The 21,024-nt window shown below is 37.0% G+C and overlaps 1 protein-coding gene across 1 annotated transcript in view; it reads left to right on the forward strand.

The window, feature by feature from the left end:
• Nucleotides 1-15,477: 15,477 nt before the first annotated feature.
• ABI3BP (ABI family member 3 binding protein) overlaps nucleotides 15,478-21,024 on the forward strand; it is a 204,694-nt gene continuing 199,147 nt past the window's right edge. The window contains exons 1-2 of the mRNA XM_077774920.1: nucleotides 15,478-15,520; nucleotides 17,735-17,914. Coding sequence (XP_077631046.1) covers nucleotides 15,478-15,520; nucleotides 17,735-17,914 — 223 coding nt within the window. The remainder of the gene's footprint in view (nucleotides 15,521-17,734; nucleotides 17,915-21,024) is intronic.

The raw sequence follows: 21,024 nt of genomic DNA on the forward strand, positions 1-21,024 counted from the left end.
GTCATAGGATGTGTAGATCTTTGGAAGGGCTGGTCACCTCCACAGTAGACCACTGGGTTTTTATTCTAGTATCATTTTGTCTATTTACTGATACCAATAAGCTGCTTGTTGGGTACTTTTTCTTTTTTGTCAGCTTTAGAGCAACTTCAACTTATTTTGGTCCTTGATCATGTCTTCTGGCCTCTTTTCCTCTCCTTCTTTTAGAACCAAATGGATTCATTCAATGCTAGGAATGGTGTGACCAGTGGGAATTGCCTTATTCCCATTTTCAGTTTCTAAGGGACAATCTCTAGTGCATAGGATTTGGAATACTCAAAGGATATTTCACTTCTTCATTTCCCAGTTTAGAATTTGGAATGGAGTGGGAGCAATTCATCACAGTTCTTAAGTTCTAAATGCAAGAAAAAGAAAAAACATTCACATAAACAAGAGTTATGAGGAATAAGCTTTCTTTTTATTTCTACTATTTTAAACCGAGAACACTTTTGCCTAAATAGTTCATTCAGTTAGATTTTGTTGACATTTTATAAATATTATAAGATTCTATTTTAAGTATCTAGACTTAAACCTGAGTCACAGTCACTATCTAGGCTGGGATATTTTAATAATGTCGGACTGGAAGGCAGTGATCCCAGGCCGTTTTGGTTTTCTTTTTCATACCTAAAATTGCTACATTAATCACAAGCCACGAGAAAAGTTAATGAGGCATATTTTATTAGTACTGAAAAGCATTTTAGAAATTCACAATGTTTCAATTTTGTTTGAATTTTAATTCATTGAAAAATAAACAGTGACAAATATCATCAAAATAGTAATAAATCCCAAGTCACTATAGGTAGTCAAGTTCTCCTGACTATGGCGATAAATAGCTAAGTCATTTGGTTCACAAGGCCAGAGTTTATATCAAACTTCACTTTAATTTTTGGTATAAAGAATAATAAAGTTAATCTCTCCAGAACTGGTTAATTCTCTGGTGAACAAATATATGATATATCAATATATCATTGATATAGGTTAAAATACTGTTTTTTACATTTTATTATTATTATTTTTTAAATTTTAGACAGAGGGAGAGCACGAGCTTGGGAGAGGGACAGAGAGAGAGAGAGAGAGAGAGAGAGATTGAGAATCCCAAGCAGGCTCCGTGCTTGGTGCAGAGCCCGATGCAGGGCTCGATCCCATGACCGTGGGATAATGACCTGAGTTGAAATCAAGAGTCAGACATTCAACCAACTGAGCCACCCAGGAACCTTTAGGCTAAAATGTTCTTTTATTTTCATTCTTTTTAATGTTTATTTATTTTTGAGACAGAGAAAGACAGATCATGAGTGGGGGAGGGGCAGAGAGAGGGAGACACAGAATCTGAAACAGGCTCCAGGCTCCAAGCTGTTAGCACAGAGCTGACATGGGGCTTGAACTCACAAACCATGAGATCGTGACCTGAGCCAAAGTTGGGCGCTTAACCAAGTGAGCCACTCAGGAGCTCCAATATTCTTTTATTTTAAAGTTTGATTATTTTGAGAGAAAGAGGGTGGGGGAGGGGTGGAGAGGGAGGGAGAGAGAGAATTTCAAGCAGGCTGTGCACTGTCAGCATGGAGCTCAGCACAGGGCTGGAACTCACAAACTGTGAGCTCAAGACCTGAATAGAAATCAAGAGTCAGATGTTTAATCAACTGAGCCACCAAGGTGCCCCCAGGCTTAAGTATTCTTGAAATGGAAATGACTAGAGATTGAGAAGACAACTTGGTAATTATTCTCTATCATAATCATTGCAAAACATGTCAATTCCCATCTTACTATTTTGCAAAAAACTTATTTCTTGCATTTGGGATAAACTAGAGTGGCTGTATGTTAAAATAATTATTGTAACAAGGTACAATGTTTCATTAACGACTAAAGATAAAAATCTTAGAGTTTAAAATTATTAATTTTACTATATAACATATATTTAGTGATAGTGATAAAACAATACAGCTTATTTTCTGGGTTTTCACAACTTCGTGTTTGTCCTCAATCAAGAGTAATATTCATAATCCTGAAAATTAATATAAAAATGGATGTTTAGCAGTTTATTAAAAATTTAAACATAAAGTTACCATATTACCCAGATTTTTACACCTAGGTATTTATCCAAGAAAAATAAAAACATATGTGCACACAAATACTTGTAGCATTATTCATAATAGCAACTTATTCATAATAACCCAAAACTGGAAATAATCCAAATACGTATCAGCTGAGGCAATGGATAAGCAAAATATAATCCACAAACTGAAATGCTATCAAATAATCAAAAGGAATGAACTAATGATACAGCATGGATGGATGAATCTCACAAACATTATACCAAGTGAAAAAAGGCAGGCACAAAGATTGCATGTTGTATGAGTCCATTTATATTAAATTATCAGAAAAGCAGAAAGCAGACCAATGGTTGCTTGGAGCTAAGGGTATACCCACTAACTACAAATAGATACGAGGGAATGTTTCAGGCTGATAGAAATGTTCTCAAACTGGATCGTGGTGGATTTAGTAAATTCTAAACGTTTGCCCCAAAATTATTGAATTTTTAAGGATTACTTATAATAGGTGAATTTTATGGTGTATGATTACATATACCTCACAAAAGCTGTCAAAAAATATTTATGACAGGGGCGCCTGGGTGGCTCAGTCGGTTAAGCGTCCGACTTCGGCTCAGGTCATGATCTCAAGGTTCGTGGGTTCGAGCCCCGCATCGGGCTCTGTGCTGACAGCCAGCTCAGAGCCTGGAGCCTGTTTCAGATTCTGTGTCTCCCTCTCTCTCTGACCCTCCCCTCCTCACGCTCTCTCTCTCTCTCTCAGAAATAAATAAAACATTAAAAAAAAAATTTGTGACAGTCACACACATTCTTTCCGTAGGTCAAGGAAAATATTAGCTCTCGTTTTTTATATTTGAGGTAAATTTTGGGAGTTCTGTAAAAAATAAATATTGTCTGAAAACAAATTCTATAAACAAATTCATTTTCTGATTTATTTCCCCACATTTTAATAGGAATATAGTATTTTGTCTGGATGCAGTGTTACAGCTATCCTTGAATGAGATTGAAAATGGATTTGGGATTCTCTAATTTATCATAAAGAGGAGACAAGCAAGCCCTTAGAGTGGACAGGTGACCCAGGTCAAACAGAGTGAAATGCAAAGTTGATGCCAGCACCCCCTTGTTGCTTCTACAGCATATGAAAATAGGATGACCTACAATGGGGTCATTAGCAAGTGGCCCTGCCTTGAGCTTCCTGTCTCATGGGCCACTCTACCTCGTTCATGTGGCCACCTGATCAAATTCATGATAGTTTAGGCATTTTCCTTTAGATTATGAAAGTCTTTTGATCTTGTGAATTCTCAGAATAAGCAGCTGTATATCAGCAGCAGTGGATATTTAGAACAAATTACGGTTCAATTAAGATTTGGAATGTTTCAACAGTGATGACAAATGAAGCCATTTGTTCTAGCTACACCTCTTGTTTTTATTTTTTTATTTTTTTCATAATTTTTTCATCCATATTGCAGCATGTCTCAGTACGTTTTACTCCTTTCCATAGCCGAATGTAGTGCATTGTATGGATTGTAACATGTCTGTTTATCCATTCATAAGCTGATGGGTATTTTGGTTGTTTCCACTTTTGGGATGGTATAAATAATGCTGCTCTGGAAGCTTGTGTACAAGTTTTTGTGTGAAACTCTGGAAAAAAATTATATATAAATAATTGCTGGGCCATATGGTAGCACTAACTCTATGTTAACTTTCTGAGGAATTACCAAATTGTTTTCCAAAGCACTAGCACCATTTCTTATTTGCACCAGCAGTGTATGAGGGTTTCATCTTCTCCCCTCCCTCACCAACACTTGTTATTGTCTTTTTATTATTACTATTATTGTTGTTATAACCATCCCAACAAATATGAAATAGTAACTCATTGTGGTTTTGATTTGCACTTCCCTAATGTTAGTGATATTGAGCATCTTTTCTTTTTTTTTTTTAATTTTTTACAAATAGTTTATTGTCAGCCTGGTTTCCATATAACACCCAGTGCTCATCCCAACAAGTGCCCTCCTCCATGAACATCTCCCTTACGTCTCTTGTCTCTTGTTCTTATTTGTGAGCCTGCAAAAATAAATAAGTCAAAGCCAGATTTATTTAAGAAAGTTTTGTTACTGCTTGACAGTTTTTTACAAGATTGCAAAATTTTCATTTTCATTAAGAGTATTTCTTTTTTTTAAAATTTTTTTAAATATTTTATTTATTTCTAGGAGAGAGAGAGAGACAGCATGAGCAGGGGAGGGTCAGAGAGAGAGGGAGTAACATACTCTGAAACAGGCTCCAGGCTCTGAGCTGGCAGTCAGCACAGAGCCCAACGCGGGGCTCGAACCCACAAACCACGAGATCATGACCTGAGCGAAAGTCGGACGCTTAACCGACTAAGCCACCCGGGCGCCCCTATTAAGAGTATTTCTAATTTCTCCCTGGGACAATGTGCAGGATTTCTTATAATGCTGACAGAAGTTGTGCATTTTCTGCCTTGTCCTATAAATTGTACTTTGATTAAACTTGATTTTTACTTGGTTTAATGGAATTTAATATATGTTGAAATTGGAGTTATTGAGAGTAGAATAAAAAAAGAGTATTGGTCCTCTTGGAAAATTGACCAGTAGTGTAATAATAATCTGAATGACAGCTTTTCTGTTTTTTTGGTACCAGATTCTTTTGAGAGTGTTAGGATAAGCATTTTTTTTAATGACATATGTTTAAACTTATTCACTTTTGTCTTAGTGAAAATTATTCTTAGACATAGAAAGTCAATACTACACTTTGCTGTCAGAAGAGTCTTCCTTGTACCCATGTTCCATTAGCTGGGAGTGAAAGCGAAGGATCTCCAAGATCTTGAGTATCAGCAACCAGTATTTAGCATTCCAGTAAAGATGAAATTATTATATGGTTTTGTCTGCATTTACTATTAATCATTTATTTAAGTCTTAAAAATAAGGGCCTATTGTAAGTAAGAGAGTATATAGTTTTGTTTTCTTGGCAAATAGGATAATGTAAATAAATATCTGGAAAGAATTATATATATGTATACATAACACACACACACATATATAAAACACACACATATGTACACGTACTGTATTATAATATACATGTAATACATGTATATGTATATGTTTATATATACTTGTGTATATATATATAATTTTCTCCTTATTCTCAGAGAAAACTGTATTACAGTATAATCAATATTTTTTAATATAGTAATTTTCTGTATCGGTTAGTAAGGATATTGGGTTTGAGGTTGCTGTTGAGAGGAATAACCCATGACTTCCAGTGCTTTGATGACACCTCAGATGCAAGACCTTCTGGTCAAGCATCTGCGATTTCATATTGTTGGAGCATTTGCTGTATCCCTGGGGATTGAAGTTTTCTATAAGTTTGCTGTGGCTGAACCATAAAAGATGGCATATACAGATTTCTACAGAAATTATGATTTCATGAAAGATTTTGAGGAGATGAAGAAGGCTGGTATCTTTTAGACTGCAGTTATTTGGGGATGTAAAAGATTTCTTTAGATTGAGTTCCATTGAAGTTTGTCACTGACCTGTGTTCCTGAACTATTAAACATGAATATTGGGTTATGGAATAGTTTCTCTTGACAAATAAACAACTAACAAATACCAAAAAAAGAAAAAAATAGTAAAGAGGCACCTGGGTGGCTCAGTCGATAAAGCGTTATACTCTCAATTTGGGCTCAGGTCCTGATCTCATGGTCAAGATTGAGCCTTGTGTTGTCCAGCTCTGTGCTAAGCCTGGAGCCTGCTTGAGATTCTCTCTCCCTCTCTCCCTGCCCCTCCCCTGCTTGCTCACATGCTTGCTTGCCCTCTCTCTTTTTCTCTCTCTAAAATAAATTGTAAGTCAAGAGAGGTTGATACTCTTGAGACACAGGAAGATGTAAAAATGTTGATTTTAACAATTATCTGAATACTAATTCATGAAAATAACAACAGAAACAACTACTGATGCATGCGATAAAACTGATACATTTCCTAAAGATTATGTTGAGGGCAGGAAGCCTTACATAAAAGTGCATATCAGATGATTCAATTCCACTAAAGTCTCAAACAGGTAAAAGTAAACTATGGCTTAATAAAAATCAGACCAAAGTTGTTTCTGGGAGGATGGATGGAAATGGACTGAGAAAGGGCATGAGGAGACTTTTTAGGTTGATGGTAATATTCTAAATTGTATTTAGGTTTGAGTTACATAGATGTATGGCATTTGGGAAAAATCCAGCCATGTAGAGTTAAGGTTTATGTATTTCCTTTTATGTAAATTTTATCTCCACAGAAAAATATAAATAAATATTGAACTCTAGTTAATGATATGCATACTGAAGTGCTGAGGAATGAAGAATACTGAAGTATAATGTATTTTGAAATCCAGTAAGAATTAAGATGGATTGATGGATGGACAGAGAGATAGACAAATATGATGAAAGAGGTATAGTAAGATTTAAATCATTGTCTCTGGGTGGTGGCTATATAAATGTGTACTGCACAATTCTTGCAACATTTCTCTGAAAATTTTATAATAAAATGATAGCTCATTATACTTCTCAGTCTTTAGATAGATTGATTAAAGACGTGTAACTGATGCTAGAAGTCAGAGAAATTTTCCAAGTATTATGAAACATTTTACCTTATAATTATAGAAAACTCTAATTCACAGAGTTTGTTCACAGATCAAAATATATGTAAAATTCTCATGATAAGAAATTTAACAGTGTGGTGGGTGAGGTTCTTTTTTCTCCAGTACAGTGTATCTGTAAATCTCTTTCAAAAGAAATTGGGCCCATGAATTTCATTTTTGATGCACTGAATTTTCAAAGAGTAATAATAGTTCTCAAGCTTGAGTGTGCATCAGAATTACCCAAACAGTTTTTGCTAAAATACAGATTTCTGCCTCCATCCCAGAGTCTAATATTCTAGAGGTCTGGGGTGTGGTCTGACAATTTGTACTTTTTTTTAATGTTTATTTATTTCAGAGAGAGAGAAAGACAGGGAGTTAGTAGGGCAAGGTCAGAGAGAGAGGGAGACACAGAATTCGAAGCAGGCTCCAGGCTCTGAGCTGTCAGCACAGACCCCAATGTGGGGCTCAAGCTCATGAGCTGTGAGATCATGACCTGAGATGAAGCTGGACACCCAACTGACTGAGCCACCCAGATGCCCCAAGAATTTGTACTTCTAACAAGTTCCCAGGTACAGCTGATGCTCTAACTAGGGGACCATTCTTTAAGAATCTTGGTATGGGGCCTATCCTCCCTTCCATCAGGAGCACCTACTGCCATTACTCCTTACTTTAAATACAAGAAAATGTAAGTACATCAACTCCGGGATTTTCATGAAAAGTCAGAGAAAGAACAACAAGAAGAGAAATGAGTTTTGTTGTCTCTTAGCCTATTTGATTTCTTCTTTTTATTGTATATATATTAAAAACAATAATTTCTAAGAATATGCTGGTTGTCTAAAATGGTATAGACAAACTATGACAAAGTAGACTTTGAGCTCTACTTCCCTACTTGCATTTGGCATATTTCCATGTAATAAAAACCATTTTTGTACTAATTTAACAAAACTAAGGGAACACTTTGTATATCCTTTTAAAAAAATTTTTTTAATGCTCATTTATTATTGAGACAGAAAGAAACAGAGCATGAGTGGAGGAGGGACAGAGAGAGAGGGAGACAGAATCCAAAGCAGGCTCCAGGCTCTGAGCTGTCAGCACAGAGCCCAACGCAGGGCTCAAACCCATGAACTGTGAGATCATGGCCTGAGATGAAGTAGGACGCTCAACCGACTGAACCGCCCAGGTTCCCCTGTACATCCTTTCTTTGCCCCTCTTCCATTAGATCCAGAGCCCCTCTACTATAGCTACATTTGTACTAATTGTACAAATGATGCTGCAGTGAAATCCTTGACTCACCCATCTGCCTAATTTACAAGACTGCATAATCTTTGTGATGGAACAGATCATATTTGAATGGGCACCACTCATGCCTTGCATCTTGTAGTGAATGAATATATGAATGAAAATCAGATGAATGAAAACATATATTTCCCAAAGCAAATACAGAACTTATTTAGATTTTGTTGTTTGAAATTAACCATGTCACTGCCCCCTTCCCTTATAGCAAGTATATGATTATTGGTTGCATGTGGTTGTCCCACACCCTCAACATACTCCAAAGTTTAAAGAAGAATTTCGGGAGAATTGAATGGCGGGTATGTGTGCAAGTGACAACTATGTATGTCTCCAGATGAGATTTCTTCTTAAGAATGAAAGGCTGTTGACTTAGAAGGTAGTCTATGAAAAGTAATTTTCCTGCTTGGCTATTGGTTGGGTGACAAGGTAGGTAATGAAGTAAAACGATTAGTCCTGCCTAGAGGTGCTGACATGTCAACATTGGCAGGTTCAGTTTGTCTCAGTCAGTTATCCAAAGTCACCAGACAGTGAAGTATTGGCCTGAGGAATAGGGGCAATGGGAATTCTGACCAAGGTGAAAACTGTGTGCTTGTTTTAGTTGAAATAGAGCTCACTTACATGAACAGCTGGGCAAACATATAAAGTGCTCCCTTAGGAAGAAGACATTTTCCCTCTCAAATTTCTGTCAAAATGGCATTTCCTTCTGTACTCAATAGCAAACATTCTCCAGGTAGTGGGTGACCGTAATATCCTAATAAGAAGTTAACTGGTTGGCACCTGGGAGGTATGGTTCAGTGGGAATTGTTCAGGTGTGGGTTTATAAAGGGAACTCTTCACATGAGCTGGGACTTTTTACCTCCTGAGCTCTGAAAGCATGTGTTACATGCAGGAACGTGTCTTCCAGTGGCAAACTCCCCACAAGAGTTGGAGAGAGAACATGCTGTTCTGCTGGCCCTAGAGCAGAGGTCATAGAATGCTGTAAGTTCAGCATCCTTCTCACACTGATCATGTGTATGTAAGCTCAAGTTCTGTTTCTTTTCTTTTCTTTTAAATTTTTAATGTTTATTTGTTTTTGAGAGAAAGGGATAGGGCATGAGCGTGGGAGGGGCAGAGAGAGAGGGAGACACAGAATCTGAAGCAGGCTCTAGGCTCTGAGCTGTCAGCAGTCAGCACAGAACCCCATGTGGGGCTCGAACCCACGAACCGCAGGATTGTGACCTGAGGTAAAGGCGGACGCTTAACTGACTGAACCACCCAGGCGCCCCGGTCAAGTTCTTTTTCTTTAACAGTCCCCATTCCCACACTCTGGCAGCTGTTTATGTGGCTTATGGGACTCTTACCCAACTTTTTCTCTGCACTTTTTTAAAAATGACATTTTTCTGGGGTGCCTGAGTGGCTCAGTGGGTTAAGCGTTGGACTTTGGTTCCGGTCATGATCTCGCGGTTTGTGAGTTCCAGCCACAAGTAAGGCTCTGTGCTGACAGCTCAGAGGCTGGAGTTGGCTTTGAATTCTATGACTCCTTCTCTCTATTCCTCTCATGCTCTCTCTCTCTCAGAAATAATAAATAAACATTAAACATAATTTTTTAAAAAATGATGTTTTTCTGTAAATTTATAAAAGTCTTGTTTTATATATATTTAAACTATTTTCATGTGGATGTTCCCTTTAGGTGTTCAGATCTGAATTCCTAAACCACAATAGAGATGTCTTTTGTTCACCTCTAAAGCTGTGTGCTTTTAATTCACCCTTTCCTGATGCCCCCAACATCTTTTCATTTGTTTTTCTTATCTAGATTCCTGATTCATCACGTGAATTGTATCTATTGAGTGAAGTAATTTCATTTGTACATTAGAAAGCACAATGTCCAAAATGTTTGTGGCTGAGCCCATGTCCTCCTAACAGGAGGCATCCCATCACCCGTATCTCTTATGACCAGTGGCAACAGAATCAGAAGTCAGGGAAGATAGAAATCAAAGACATGAAGGAAGAAGGGCCGAGTGGGTATGAGCAGCTTGAGTCCTATGGCAAGAGTTTAAAGAATTTCATGTTAGTTAGCCTTATCAAGTCACCCATTTTTGTAAGTAGCAATTATTTCTGCACGGTCTTTGTGAGTGGGATTGATGTATAAGGCCATAAATAAAAGATGGTTTGAATGATACCGTTTAGAGTTTTGCAGTACACAACTCAAACAATTGTCAGCAGCGTCCCTGTTTCTGGAAGACGTGTTGTACAGCTGCTACATGCTTTTTGCACGCTAGCTCTTTGCAAGCTCTCACTAATTCTCTATTGGCCAGTAGTAAAACTTCATTCCCAAAGAGTTGGGGAAAGAATGACAGAGATATGTGGGATTTTGAGAAGGAATTCCACTCTGGAGATCCATAGAGCCAGGATACCATGAGATATACGGGATTAATGATCAATGGAATACAATAAATTGAAACTTTAAAAGGATTTGTTTAGTAATTACTTTGTAAGTACCTTTCATTACAATTCTGCATATAGACCACCACCACCACCAAGAAAGCAACTTAGCTCCTTCTAAGCCTGTTAATGTCTGGCATACCATCATGTCACTGCAAAATGAGCCGTGACTTTTTTAATCTTCATAACCACCTTACACAGACTCTTCTGATGGAATGTTAGGCATCTTGCCATTACAGCAATGGTGAAAGTTTTAATAATGTTTAATTGTATTTAATTAATGGAAATATTTAATCTTTATTCCTTTAGAATATTTAACTAAAACTGTCATGCTTTTTCTGCTATGGAAAATTTCCACTCATATCACTGGCTTGCAGTTTGTTGTTGTTTTTAGTAAGAAAAAGCCATGCTACAGACTACACATTTCTATTTAAGGATCAGGAGCAACCGACGATGCTTGTCTAATTGACTTTGGCCACTCCCTTCATCCTGTGGCTGTCACAGGAAAATTAATGAAACTCTATATGTTTTTTTTTTTTCCTTCTAACACATTTCCTTGGATCATGGTACCAGGAAAGGGAGTCATTTGTGCACCACGCCTATTACATGATCTCTTTTTGTTTCTCTGAGAATTAAAGCAGATGTTAAATTATTCCCAAGTCCTATGTTAAAATTATGGTTTGTATAATTTAGGATTACAATTCAATTAAATGCAATCTATGCCATCAAATATGATTTCTGGAAGCTTTTGAATGTGTTGTCAGATAGTAACCATGCTGCCTAATACATAAACTGAAGCTGTGACTATAAAGGCTTTGGAATGGTTTCCACCTGCAATTTACTGTGTAAGAAGAATATAGAATACATTTGAAACTTAAGATTGGCCGCTCTGAGAAGATAATAATGCCTAAAAAGGACTTGATGATTTTATATATGTACCATTTGTAGACTGTGAGCATTAATATTAGGCACTATTAAAACTACTGTCACCAGTGTGCAATGGCAAGATGATTAAATGACCTTCCATCAGAGGAAAGTCTGCCGTCTCTGAGAAAGGCCTATTACTCAGAGATGAGGAAGGTCATACCCATGCTACAGTGACAAGATATCATGCCAGACAAGAGATTCAACCACTCTGAAGTACATAAGTAATTTGCTTTGTTTTGTTGCTGAGTCATAATGTGTTTATCCATTTAACTATTGACAGACAGTTGGGTTGTTACCAGTTTGGCACTGCTTTAACTATCTGCATACGCGTCTTTGTACAGCTTTATTTTTCATTTCTTCTTGAAAAATGCCTAGGAATGAAATTGATAGATTATTTGCTAGCTAGCTGTCCAACAGCTTTCACAAGTGGTTATACCACTAGACCTTCACATACAAAAATGTGTGAAGGCTCTAGGTGTTCCAAATCCTGTCTAACACTTGTTATTGACAGTCTTTTAATTTTATCCGTTCTTGGGTGTGTGGTACCTTGCTGTGACTTTAACTTGCATTTCCCTGAAGATTAGTGATGTTGACCAGGAGTTGGTAAACTATGACCTGGTAGACAAATCCAGCCAACTGCCTATTTTCATAAGTACAGTTGATCCTTGAGCAATTGGGGTGTGAACTTCACCAGTCCACTTACACACGGATGTTTTTAATAAATACAGTGCTGTAGATGTATTTTCTCTTCCTCATGATTTTCTGTAACATTTTCTTTTATCTAGCTAAATTATTGTAAGAATACAAATGTAGAATATATAGACAAAATATGTGTTAATTGATGGTTTATGTTTTCAGGAAGGCTTCTAGTCAACAGGAGGCAATTAGGTGTTAAGTTTTTGCAGAGTCAAAAGTTAATGCAGATTTTCAAATGTGTAGTGAGTCAGTGCCCCTAATCCCCATATTGTTCAAGGGTCAACTATATAGTTTCGTTGAAACACAGACGTATCCATTGGTTTACAAAGTGTTTGTAACTGCTTTTGTGCAGAGTTGAGTAGTTGTAGCAGAGAATACCTGGTCTTCAAAACCTATAATATTTATTATTTGACTGTTTACAAAAAGCATCTGATGACCCTGATGTTGAGCATGTGCTTGTTGGCTATCACATATTGTCTTTAGTAAGGAATCTATTTAAATCTTTTTCCCTTAAAAAATATTTTGTCTTCTTATTGAGTAGAAAGAATTCTTTTAAATATTCTGAATTCAAGTTTTTAAATAGATACACATATTGCCAATATTTCTCCCAATTTATAGTTTGGCTTTTATTTTTCTTGTTAGTTCTTTCAAAGTTCGAAACTTTAAAAATCTGATCTAATTCAATTTATCAGGTTTTGAAATCTATGCTTTATCTATCATATCTGAACTGGTGGGGATTAATTTTATTATTTTGATATTTTAGAAAATTTGACTCTGTGTAAAAAGAAAAAGTCACTAAAGAAGTTTAGGGGTTGGCAGTATAAATGGAATGTATGTAACAAAAGAGAAACATACTATGGGTGATACCAAGGCTTTGTCTTTTAGTCCTGAAACAGTTGAGTCATTATTTTTTTAAATATAATTTATTGTTAAATTGGCTAACATACAATGTGTACAGTGTGCTTTTGGTTTTGGGGATAGATTCCTGTGTTTCACTGCTTACATACAATACCCAGTGCTCAACCCAAGTGCCTTCCTTAATGCCCACCACCCATTTTCCCCTCTCCCCCACTCCCCTCATCAACCTTCAGATCGTTCTCTGTATTTAAGAATCTTTTATGGTTTGCCTCCAGTTAAGTCATTATTTTACTGACATCAGTATTATAGCTATTCTTTTACTTAATATCTTATTGGAATAATGCTGATCTGGTTCATTCCTAAATTTGCAATTTAGAATATTTCTCATGTCATCAGAACACTGAGAACGTATAAGCTAATTATTGCTGCTACTCTAATGGATAATTTTTACTTGAAAAAGAGAGCTTTAGTATCAGTTTTCTCTTGGAGTGATTTAATCAGCTTGACCAACTACATATCAAACTTTAGGCCACATTCTGAAATATTTTAGAAAGTACAAGATAAGTATAAGAGGAGAGACTAGACATAAAAGAATTTCTCCTGTTGAATGGGTTGTAATAGTAACTCCTTTCTCACTGATCCGTGTCTGGATGTTTATAATAGTTTAGCTAAGTACCATGTGTTTGGGCTATGTTTCTTGGCAAAGCTGAAACTGACCACAGCCACTGAGAATTCTGGGGTCAATATTAAATGTCTGCTCAGTACCTGTGCCTAGAGCAAAGCAACCTCTGGTTGATCCAGAGAGTTCTATGAGCTTGCAGTGCTCCACTTTTTGTTTGGTAGGCTAATCTCAGTAACTTCTTCACTAAGTTTAATACCACAGGGCATGTATTTATTTCTAAAAATTAAAAGAGGATTCATTCTAATTTTATTTTGAAAGACTTTAATTTTAGTATTTCACAACACCCTTTTGAACTATTTGGAGATACCCTAGGGTATTGCAAAAAGAGGATTAGATACAATTGTTCTAGATCCAAGGTTCTACTTTACCAATATGCAATCTTTTTTCTCAACCATATTGTTGTTGTTTTCCTGGAATGTTGACATTCTTTATTTTGTCTCACTCTTGTTGGCAGAGACTTTATTTCTCATACAAGATACAATAAGATGTTCTTCCAGGACTTTTACTTCTCTGTACTCCTAGGCTTCTCTGTGCAACATATATGCTATTTTGCTTCTAAATGTTTTCCTAGTTAAGCTTGTATCATGTTCTATTATTTTTCTATTAAGTCTACCATATGTCATTTGCCAGAGGTTTTCATGCAAACATTGAAATATAACTGTCACCAGAGGACTAGTGTTCCAAACCACTTAATTAGAATTACTTAGAATGGAGCATCATTTATCAAAGATTTAAAATTATTATAGGATGCATGGAGATATACCCTAAAATATTGGGGGATATTGTCCAGTAGTATAAAATTGAATACTAGTCGAAACATTCATTTGAATGAATGCTTCACAAACTTATTCAGATTCAAAGGGCAAAAAATGTTAAGTTCTTTGCTGAGCACTGAAAAGACCAGTGGTATAATAACTGAGTGAGTGAAGGCATGTAAGGAAGACAAACCAAAGATAGAGGGAATCCATACTGGGTGACAATGTGAGCATAGGTGAAGGTGCACTGCAGAATGTGAGAAGATTATACTGGCCAAACAGAAGTAAATATAAGTTGAGAAGTAGTAAAAGAAGAAGTAGTAATGTGTGCCAGGGTAATGAAGGGACTGGAATTCTTAGCTCCAAAGAAGGAACTGAGATGACAGTCTCAAAATACTAAGTTTGTGATACTGCTTTGAGGTAAGATTTGTCTGTGTACATATCTCTCTCTCTTTCAGGACTTTTAAAAGTTTAGCTCCAGAGAGTAGTATGAATTAGAATTTTGGAGAGAGATAATCAGCTAAATGCCAGTTCATTCAAAAAGTTACATGATGTCGCTCTATTTGCTGGCATATTTGCAAAAGGGAGAAAGATTGGAGTCATGTAAATTTCTGTGCAGAGGAAATGAGAACACTTCCACCTTTGTCAGTTGGTAATTCTGTTTACTGCCTTCTTTTTCCTCACTTGGTGCAGGCATATTTTCCACTTTCCAAGTGGAAGAGGTCCATTAGGCCAAAATGTATGAGCAAAGGTCTAATGTTGTGAATCTTGGCTCTTAGTCAAACATGAATGCAGCCTAAGTACGCTAAGATTCCTTATTCTTTGCTTCCCAACAAGGGGTTAGAAATAGGCCAGTAGGTTTTAATTTACTGTTGGACCTGATAAGCTTCTAAGGTAGTGGTATATGTCCTTGACTTATATTCATTCCTTTCATTGAGCAGGATGGAGTAACTCATAACTAAGGCATATAACTAAGAAGGGAAAATTTGGCTTGGACAAGACCTATGTTATAGCTGAAATAAAAATCCCCTCACCAAAATCTAATGAAATTAGGACAAAATACCAGAGGATAGCATTGACTTGAGCATCATGATCTTGGGGTTGGTCACTCCTTATCTATTGGGTAATGACGGAGTTCTCAATGAAAACAGAGGAGGAAGTGCAGCTTAGTGAGAACTGAGATCAAGTTTTGACCCTGCACTTAACTTGCTGAGTGACAGAGGAGTGGCTGCCCTCAATTTAGTTGTTTGTGCTATGAAAGAATTGCACAAGATGAGCTAGACTAGATGAGTCTTCCTTGGACTTGAGATAAGCCACCAAGTATCTCTGGGTTTCAATTTTGCCACAAGTATAGGAATAGCAATTTGAGAATCTAGAAGTTTGTAGAAATTTTTATCAAAGTCTTAGGAAGTACAAAGTTCTATGTACATACTTAAAATTGTAGTACTGGCTGCTGAGGTCAGAGACTGGTTCCCACAATCTGGTACCCAAGAAGGGGCTATCTTTGTTTTTTCAAATACCTATTAGAATCCTTTTATGTAGCTATATTGAGGCAGTCCAGGCTGATTTTGACTGGGATAGTATACATTTAGTCAGCTTTGGGAAGCCCATGCTGTTCAGAGGTGCTGACTGGTATTAATGCCATACAGACTTTTGATTCATGAGAAATAGGATGTAGATTACTAAATTAATAAATGCAATCTTTCCAGTGGGTAAAATATTTTGAAAAAAAATTAAATCTCTGTGGAATAAAGAAGGAAAATAATTGAGTCCACAATCTCTTATCTAAAACTCTTGGGGTCAGATATGGTTTAGAGTTCAGAAAATCTTTGGATTTTAGAATTGTACTAGGTTAGTTAGACCAGATATTAAGTAACCTCTTCAGCAAGACTTGACCAGCACCCCTTAATTGAACATATTAATATTCCTATAATTAAACATGTGAATAGTCACACAGACTAGTCAGTAAGATTCAAGAAAGACTCAGTGGTCTCATTATGGTTCATATTGGCTTTATGTTACCAAATAAGTTTATCATGAATCTACAAAAAACTTTACAAAGGGTTTTGGGTTTCTGAACTGTGGCTAAAATTAAGTAACCAATTATTGAACAGTTACTATGTGCCATCTTTAAGATAGTGCCATTTGCAGGGTGCCTGGGTGGCTCAGTTGGTTGAGAGTCTGATTCTTGATTTTGGCTCAGGTCATGGACTCACATTCATGGAATTGAGACCCTCATCAGGCTTTGCACTGACAGTGCAGAGCCTGCCTGGGATTCTCTTTCTCTCCTTCTCTCTCTGCCCCTTACCCATACGTGTACACACTCTCCCTCTCTCCCTTTCAATACAAATAAACATTAAAAAACAAAGACAATACCATTTTTACTAATCTTTGTAAACAACTCATCAAAGTGGACATTGTTATCCATTATCCATAATTTACAAATCAGGAAGTTTAGGGTCAAGTACTTTCAGTGAGTAACCAGAGGATATATTGATAACTAAGTTGCAGAACTAGGATTTGAACCTATCTCCTTCTGGCCCCAGAGACAAAACACTATATCATTTACCCACTGCTTGGTCAAGACCTCTGTTAGTGTGATAATCTGCCTCTATTGCCTACACAGTTAAAAAAAAATGCCTTGAAAATTTAATTAAGATTTCTCTCCTCACTCTGCACAATTTCTCTGGGAAAATTCATCAAATGATTCTTTAGAAACTGATGGCATCCAGGTGGATCTGTATTCTTTTCTGAGCATCACACTTGAATATTCAACTTCCTGCAGACCATCTCCTTGTAGTTGTCTCACTAACCCTACGGGTTCTAAATAGAACGAAAGGTTTTCTCCTCTACCTATCTCTTTTTTCAGAACGCCTTATCCTCTCATCTCAGATACCCCTAAGCTGTCCCCCACCCCCCACTCATGTCCTTGTGTTACTATCTCTATTAATCACCAAATTTTGTGGGAATACAGCTGGAGGGCAGCATTAATGAGGCTGGGGGTTTTCAAAGTGCAATAGCTAAATTACTAATCAGACATTTCAGATCCTTTGACCATTCCCAGATGGTTTTGACTAATTGTGCATAACCAAAATAGCCTTAAATCCCATCTACCTGCCCAATAATAAACTACTAAATATTAAGCCCTAAGATTTTCCTTTGTGTTCTAGACTGCTTTATATGTTATTTAGTTTGGGTTTGGGGATCTCAAAATTACCCATGTTTCAGCTGTTTAGGTGGGTGTGTCAGAATATTGGTTAGCTAAGTAGACCATGAGCTTTCTAGCAACAATGCCTCTGCCAACTAGCCTTTGCTCCAAATTTGCTCCTGGGATGCTAAAGCATTGAAATAATAGCCTGGTATTTTTTTGTTCCGATCTTTAGGTAAAAGGCCAAGCCTGAAAGTCCACATCAATACCACGAGTGACTCCATCCTCTTGAAGTTCCTACGTCCAAGTCCAAATGTAAAACTGGAAGGTTTCCTCCTGGGATACGGCAGCAACTTGTCACCAAACCAGTACTTCCCTCTTCCAGCAGAAGGGAAATACACTGAGGCCGTGGTCGGTAAGGTGTTTGGGTTTCAGACACGGGAAGAAGAGAGGTCAAAAATAATGGGTACAATATGAAATAGAAATCTTAAAGGCAAGTGTCCTTTATTCCATCCAAAACAAATGCCAAAATTACAAATTATCTTCATAATTATTGTAACCTATACAGCACAGTTCTTAACATGAGAAAATATGGAATGCATACCCTGTGTGTACTATGGAAATAATCACCTTCAATGCCATTATACTTACAATCCCTGGCCATAGAACTTAAATTGTATAGGAAAAAAAATAAGCTAAAATGCCTTGGTTTTGCCTGTATGTTTAGATTAATTTTTCTCCCTGTTACATTCTTTTGGTGGAAAATAACAACTATAGCTTTCTGGGCATGTCTTCATGAGAAGCTACCCTTAAAAAGGAAAAGAAAATATATTACATTTTTTTAATTAGCATATTTCAGACAAAAAGATAAAAAGTTTTTACATGTACTATAAAATCTTACATTTCTTTGAAAATATTTTTAATCCCATTAAAATGTAATTTGAGGATGTAAGCATCTCTAAGCCTTATTCAGAAAAATTATTTGCAAGTAAAGCCTGATTAAAGATAACATTTTTAAGAAGGGGATTATCTATTATGAATGCTTTCAAAGGCTTTCTGAACAGTCTTGGACGAGATTTGTATTTTGCTCCACTGCTAGGATTATTGTTGAAGAGCTTTTGCATGAAGTTCCCACGTGTAACCCTGTTCCTTGAACTATGGTAGATCAGATCTGGCACTCATGCGTATATGCGGGGAATGTTGCATAAATGTATTTTGTCCATTCCACAGAGAAGTCTGTTGTACTTTACAATCAGAAAGGAGAGTAACATTATTAATGAAATGTCTAGACTAGATTTTACTTACAATAATTGTATTAAAGCAAACACATTACACTTTTTTGCCAAAAATATTGAGAATTATGCCCTTTTGACAAATGTTTCGACACTAACCCTGATCATATAAACCGTAAAGAATTTGAAAGTTTGCAAATATTGCCTCACTGCATTCACTCTTTACTACAAAAAGTACCTGGAAGCTGTAAGCTCACCCCTGGCAAAAACAGAAGCAGGCCTCCTGCTCCTTTATTTATTAAGTATTCAAAGTAATACTTTATTCAAAGTAATTCAATACATATAAAAAATATGTTCAGAAAAGTAAAGAAAATGTTCTAGTATAAATATGCCAAGCTAGGAACAAAGATACCAGAGACACCACCACAAACATGAACCCTACAAAAGATACAAAGACTCTAAACNTTGTGGGACGGGGAAGTGGGGATGGGCATGGAGGTGGGCACTTGTGGGGATGAGCACTGGGTATTTTATGGAAACCAATTTGACAATAAACTATTTGTAAAAAAAAAAAAATTTAGCAATAGAACTCCCCTATGACCCAGCAATAGCACTGCTAGGAATTCACCCAAGGGATCCAGAAATGCTGATGCATAGGAGCACGTGTACCCCAATGTTCATAGCAGCACTCTCAACAATAGCCACATCATGGGAAGAGCCTAAATGTCCATCAAGTGAAGAATAGATCAAGAAGATGTGGTTCTTCTATACAATGCAATACTACATGGCAATGAGAAAGAATGAAATCTGGCCATGTGTAGCAACATGGATGGACCTTGAGGGTGTTATGCTGAGCGAAATAAGTCAGGCAGAGAAGGACAAATATCATATGTTTGCACGTACAGGAGGATTAGGAGGAACCTAACTGAGGAACAAGGGGGAGAAGAAGCGGGGAAATGGTGGGGGAAAGGGAGAGAGGCAAACCATGAGAGACTCTTGAATGCTGACAAAATCTGAGGACTGATGGTTGTGGGACGGGGAAGTGGGGATGGGCATGGAGGTGGGCACTTGTGGGGATGAGCACTGGGTATTTTATGGAAACCAATTTGACAATAAACTATTTGTAAAAAAAAAAAAATTTAGCAATAGAACTCCCCTATGACCCAGCAATAGCACTGCTAGGAATTCACCCAAGGGATCCAGAAATGCTGATGCATAGGAGCACGTGTACCCCAATGTTCATAGCAGCACTCTCAACAATAGCCAAATCATGGGAAGAGCCTAAATGTCCATCAAGTGAAGAATAGATCAAGAAGATGTGGTTCTTCTATACAATGCAATACTACATGGCAATGAGAAAGAATGAAATCTGGCCATGTGTAGCAACATGGATGGACCTTGAGGGTGTTACGCTGAGTGAAATAAGTCAGGCAGAGAAGGACAAATACCATATGTTTTCACATATAGGAGGATTAACGGAGGACCATGCGGGAGAAGCAGGGGGGAAATGGTGGGGGAGAGGGAGAGAGGCAAACCATGAGAGACTCTTGAATGATGAGAACGAACTGAGGACTGATGGGGGGGGTGGGGGAGGGGGGAAATGGGCATGGAGGAGGGCAGTTGTGGGGATGAGCACTGGGTGTTATATGGAAACCAACTTGACAATAAACTATTTGTAAAAAAAAAAAAAAAAAAACATATGCCAAGCTTTCAGTAACTCAGTGATGAGGGATAATCAAAAGGACGAAATACACTTTTATTTATTTACTGGTGTTGTCATCCTTTGAAATTTTTTATTATGGAAAGTTCAAACATACAAGGAGGGCAAATGTCATAATGACCCTCATGTTTCACCATGTAACTTGAATACATATCACTGTCTTACTCTTTGTGTTCCATGTATTCTTTGTATATACTAGTTTTTTAATTAGAGGATTTTAAAGCATACCTGGATGCCATATTTTTAAATCTGTGAACACTTCAGTATGAATCTCTAACAGATAGGAAATAATTTTAGTAATTCCAGGCCTTTATCATATTACAATAATAATTTTACAAAATCATATGCTACCTAGTCCATATTTCAATTTCTCTAGTGGTCTCAAGAAAGCCTTCTTACAGTGGCTTCTTTTTGAATCAGGATCCAAACGAGGTCTACTTGTTACATTTGGTTGTTATGTCTCCTAAGTCTCTTTTAGCCTTTCTCTTCTCCCTTTTTAAGTTTCATTGATTTGCTGGAGTACCCAGCTCATACATCCTGGTCCACGATCTGTATTTAACCGGTTGCTTCCAT

The sequence above is a fragment of the Crocuta crocuta genome, unplaced genomic scaffold (assembly GCF_008692635.1).
Source record: "Crocuta crocuta isolate KB4526 unplaced genomic scaffold, BGI_CrCroc_1.0 scaffold6, whole genome shotgun sequence".
NCBI classification, from domain to species: Eukaryota; Metazoa; Chordata; class Mammalia; order Carnivora; family Hyaenidae; genus Crocuta; species Crocuta crocuta.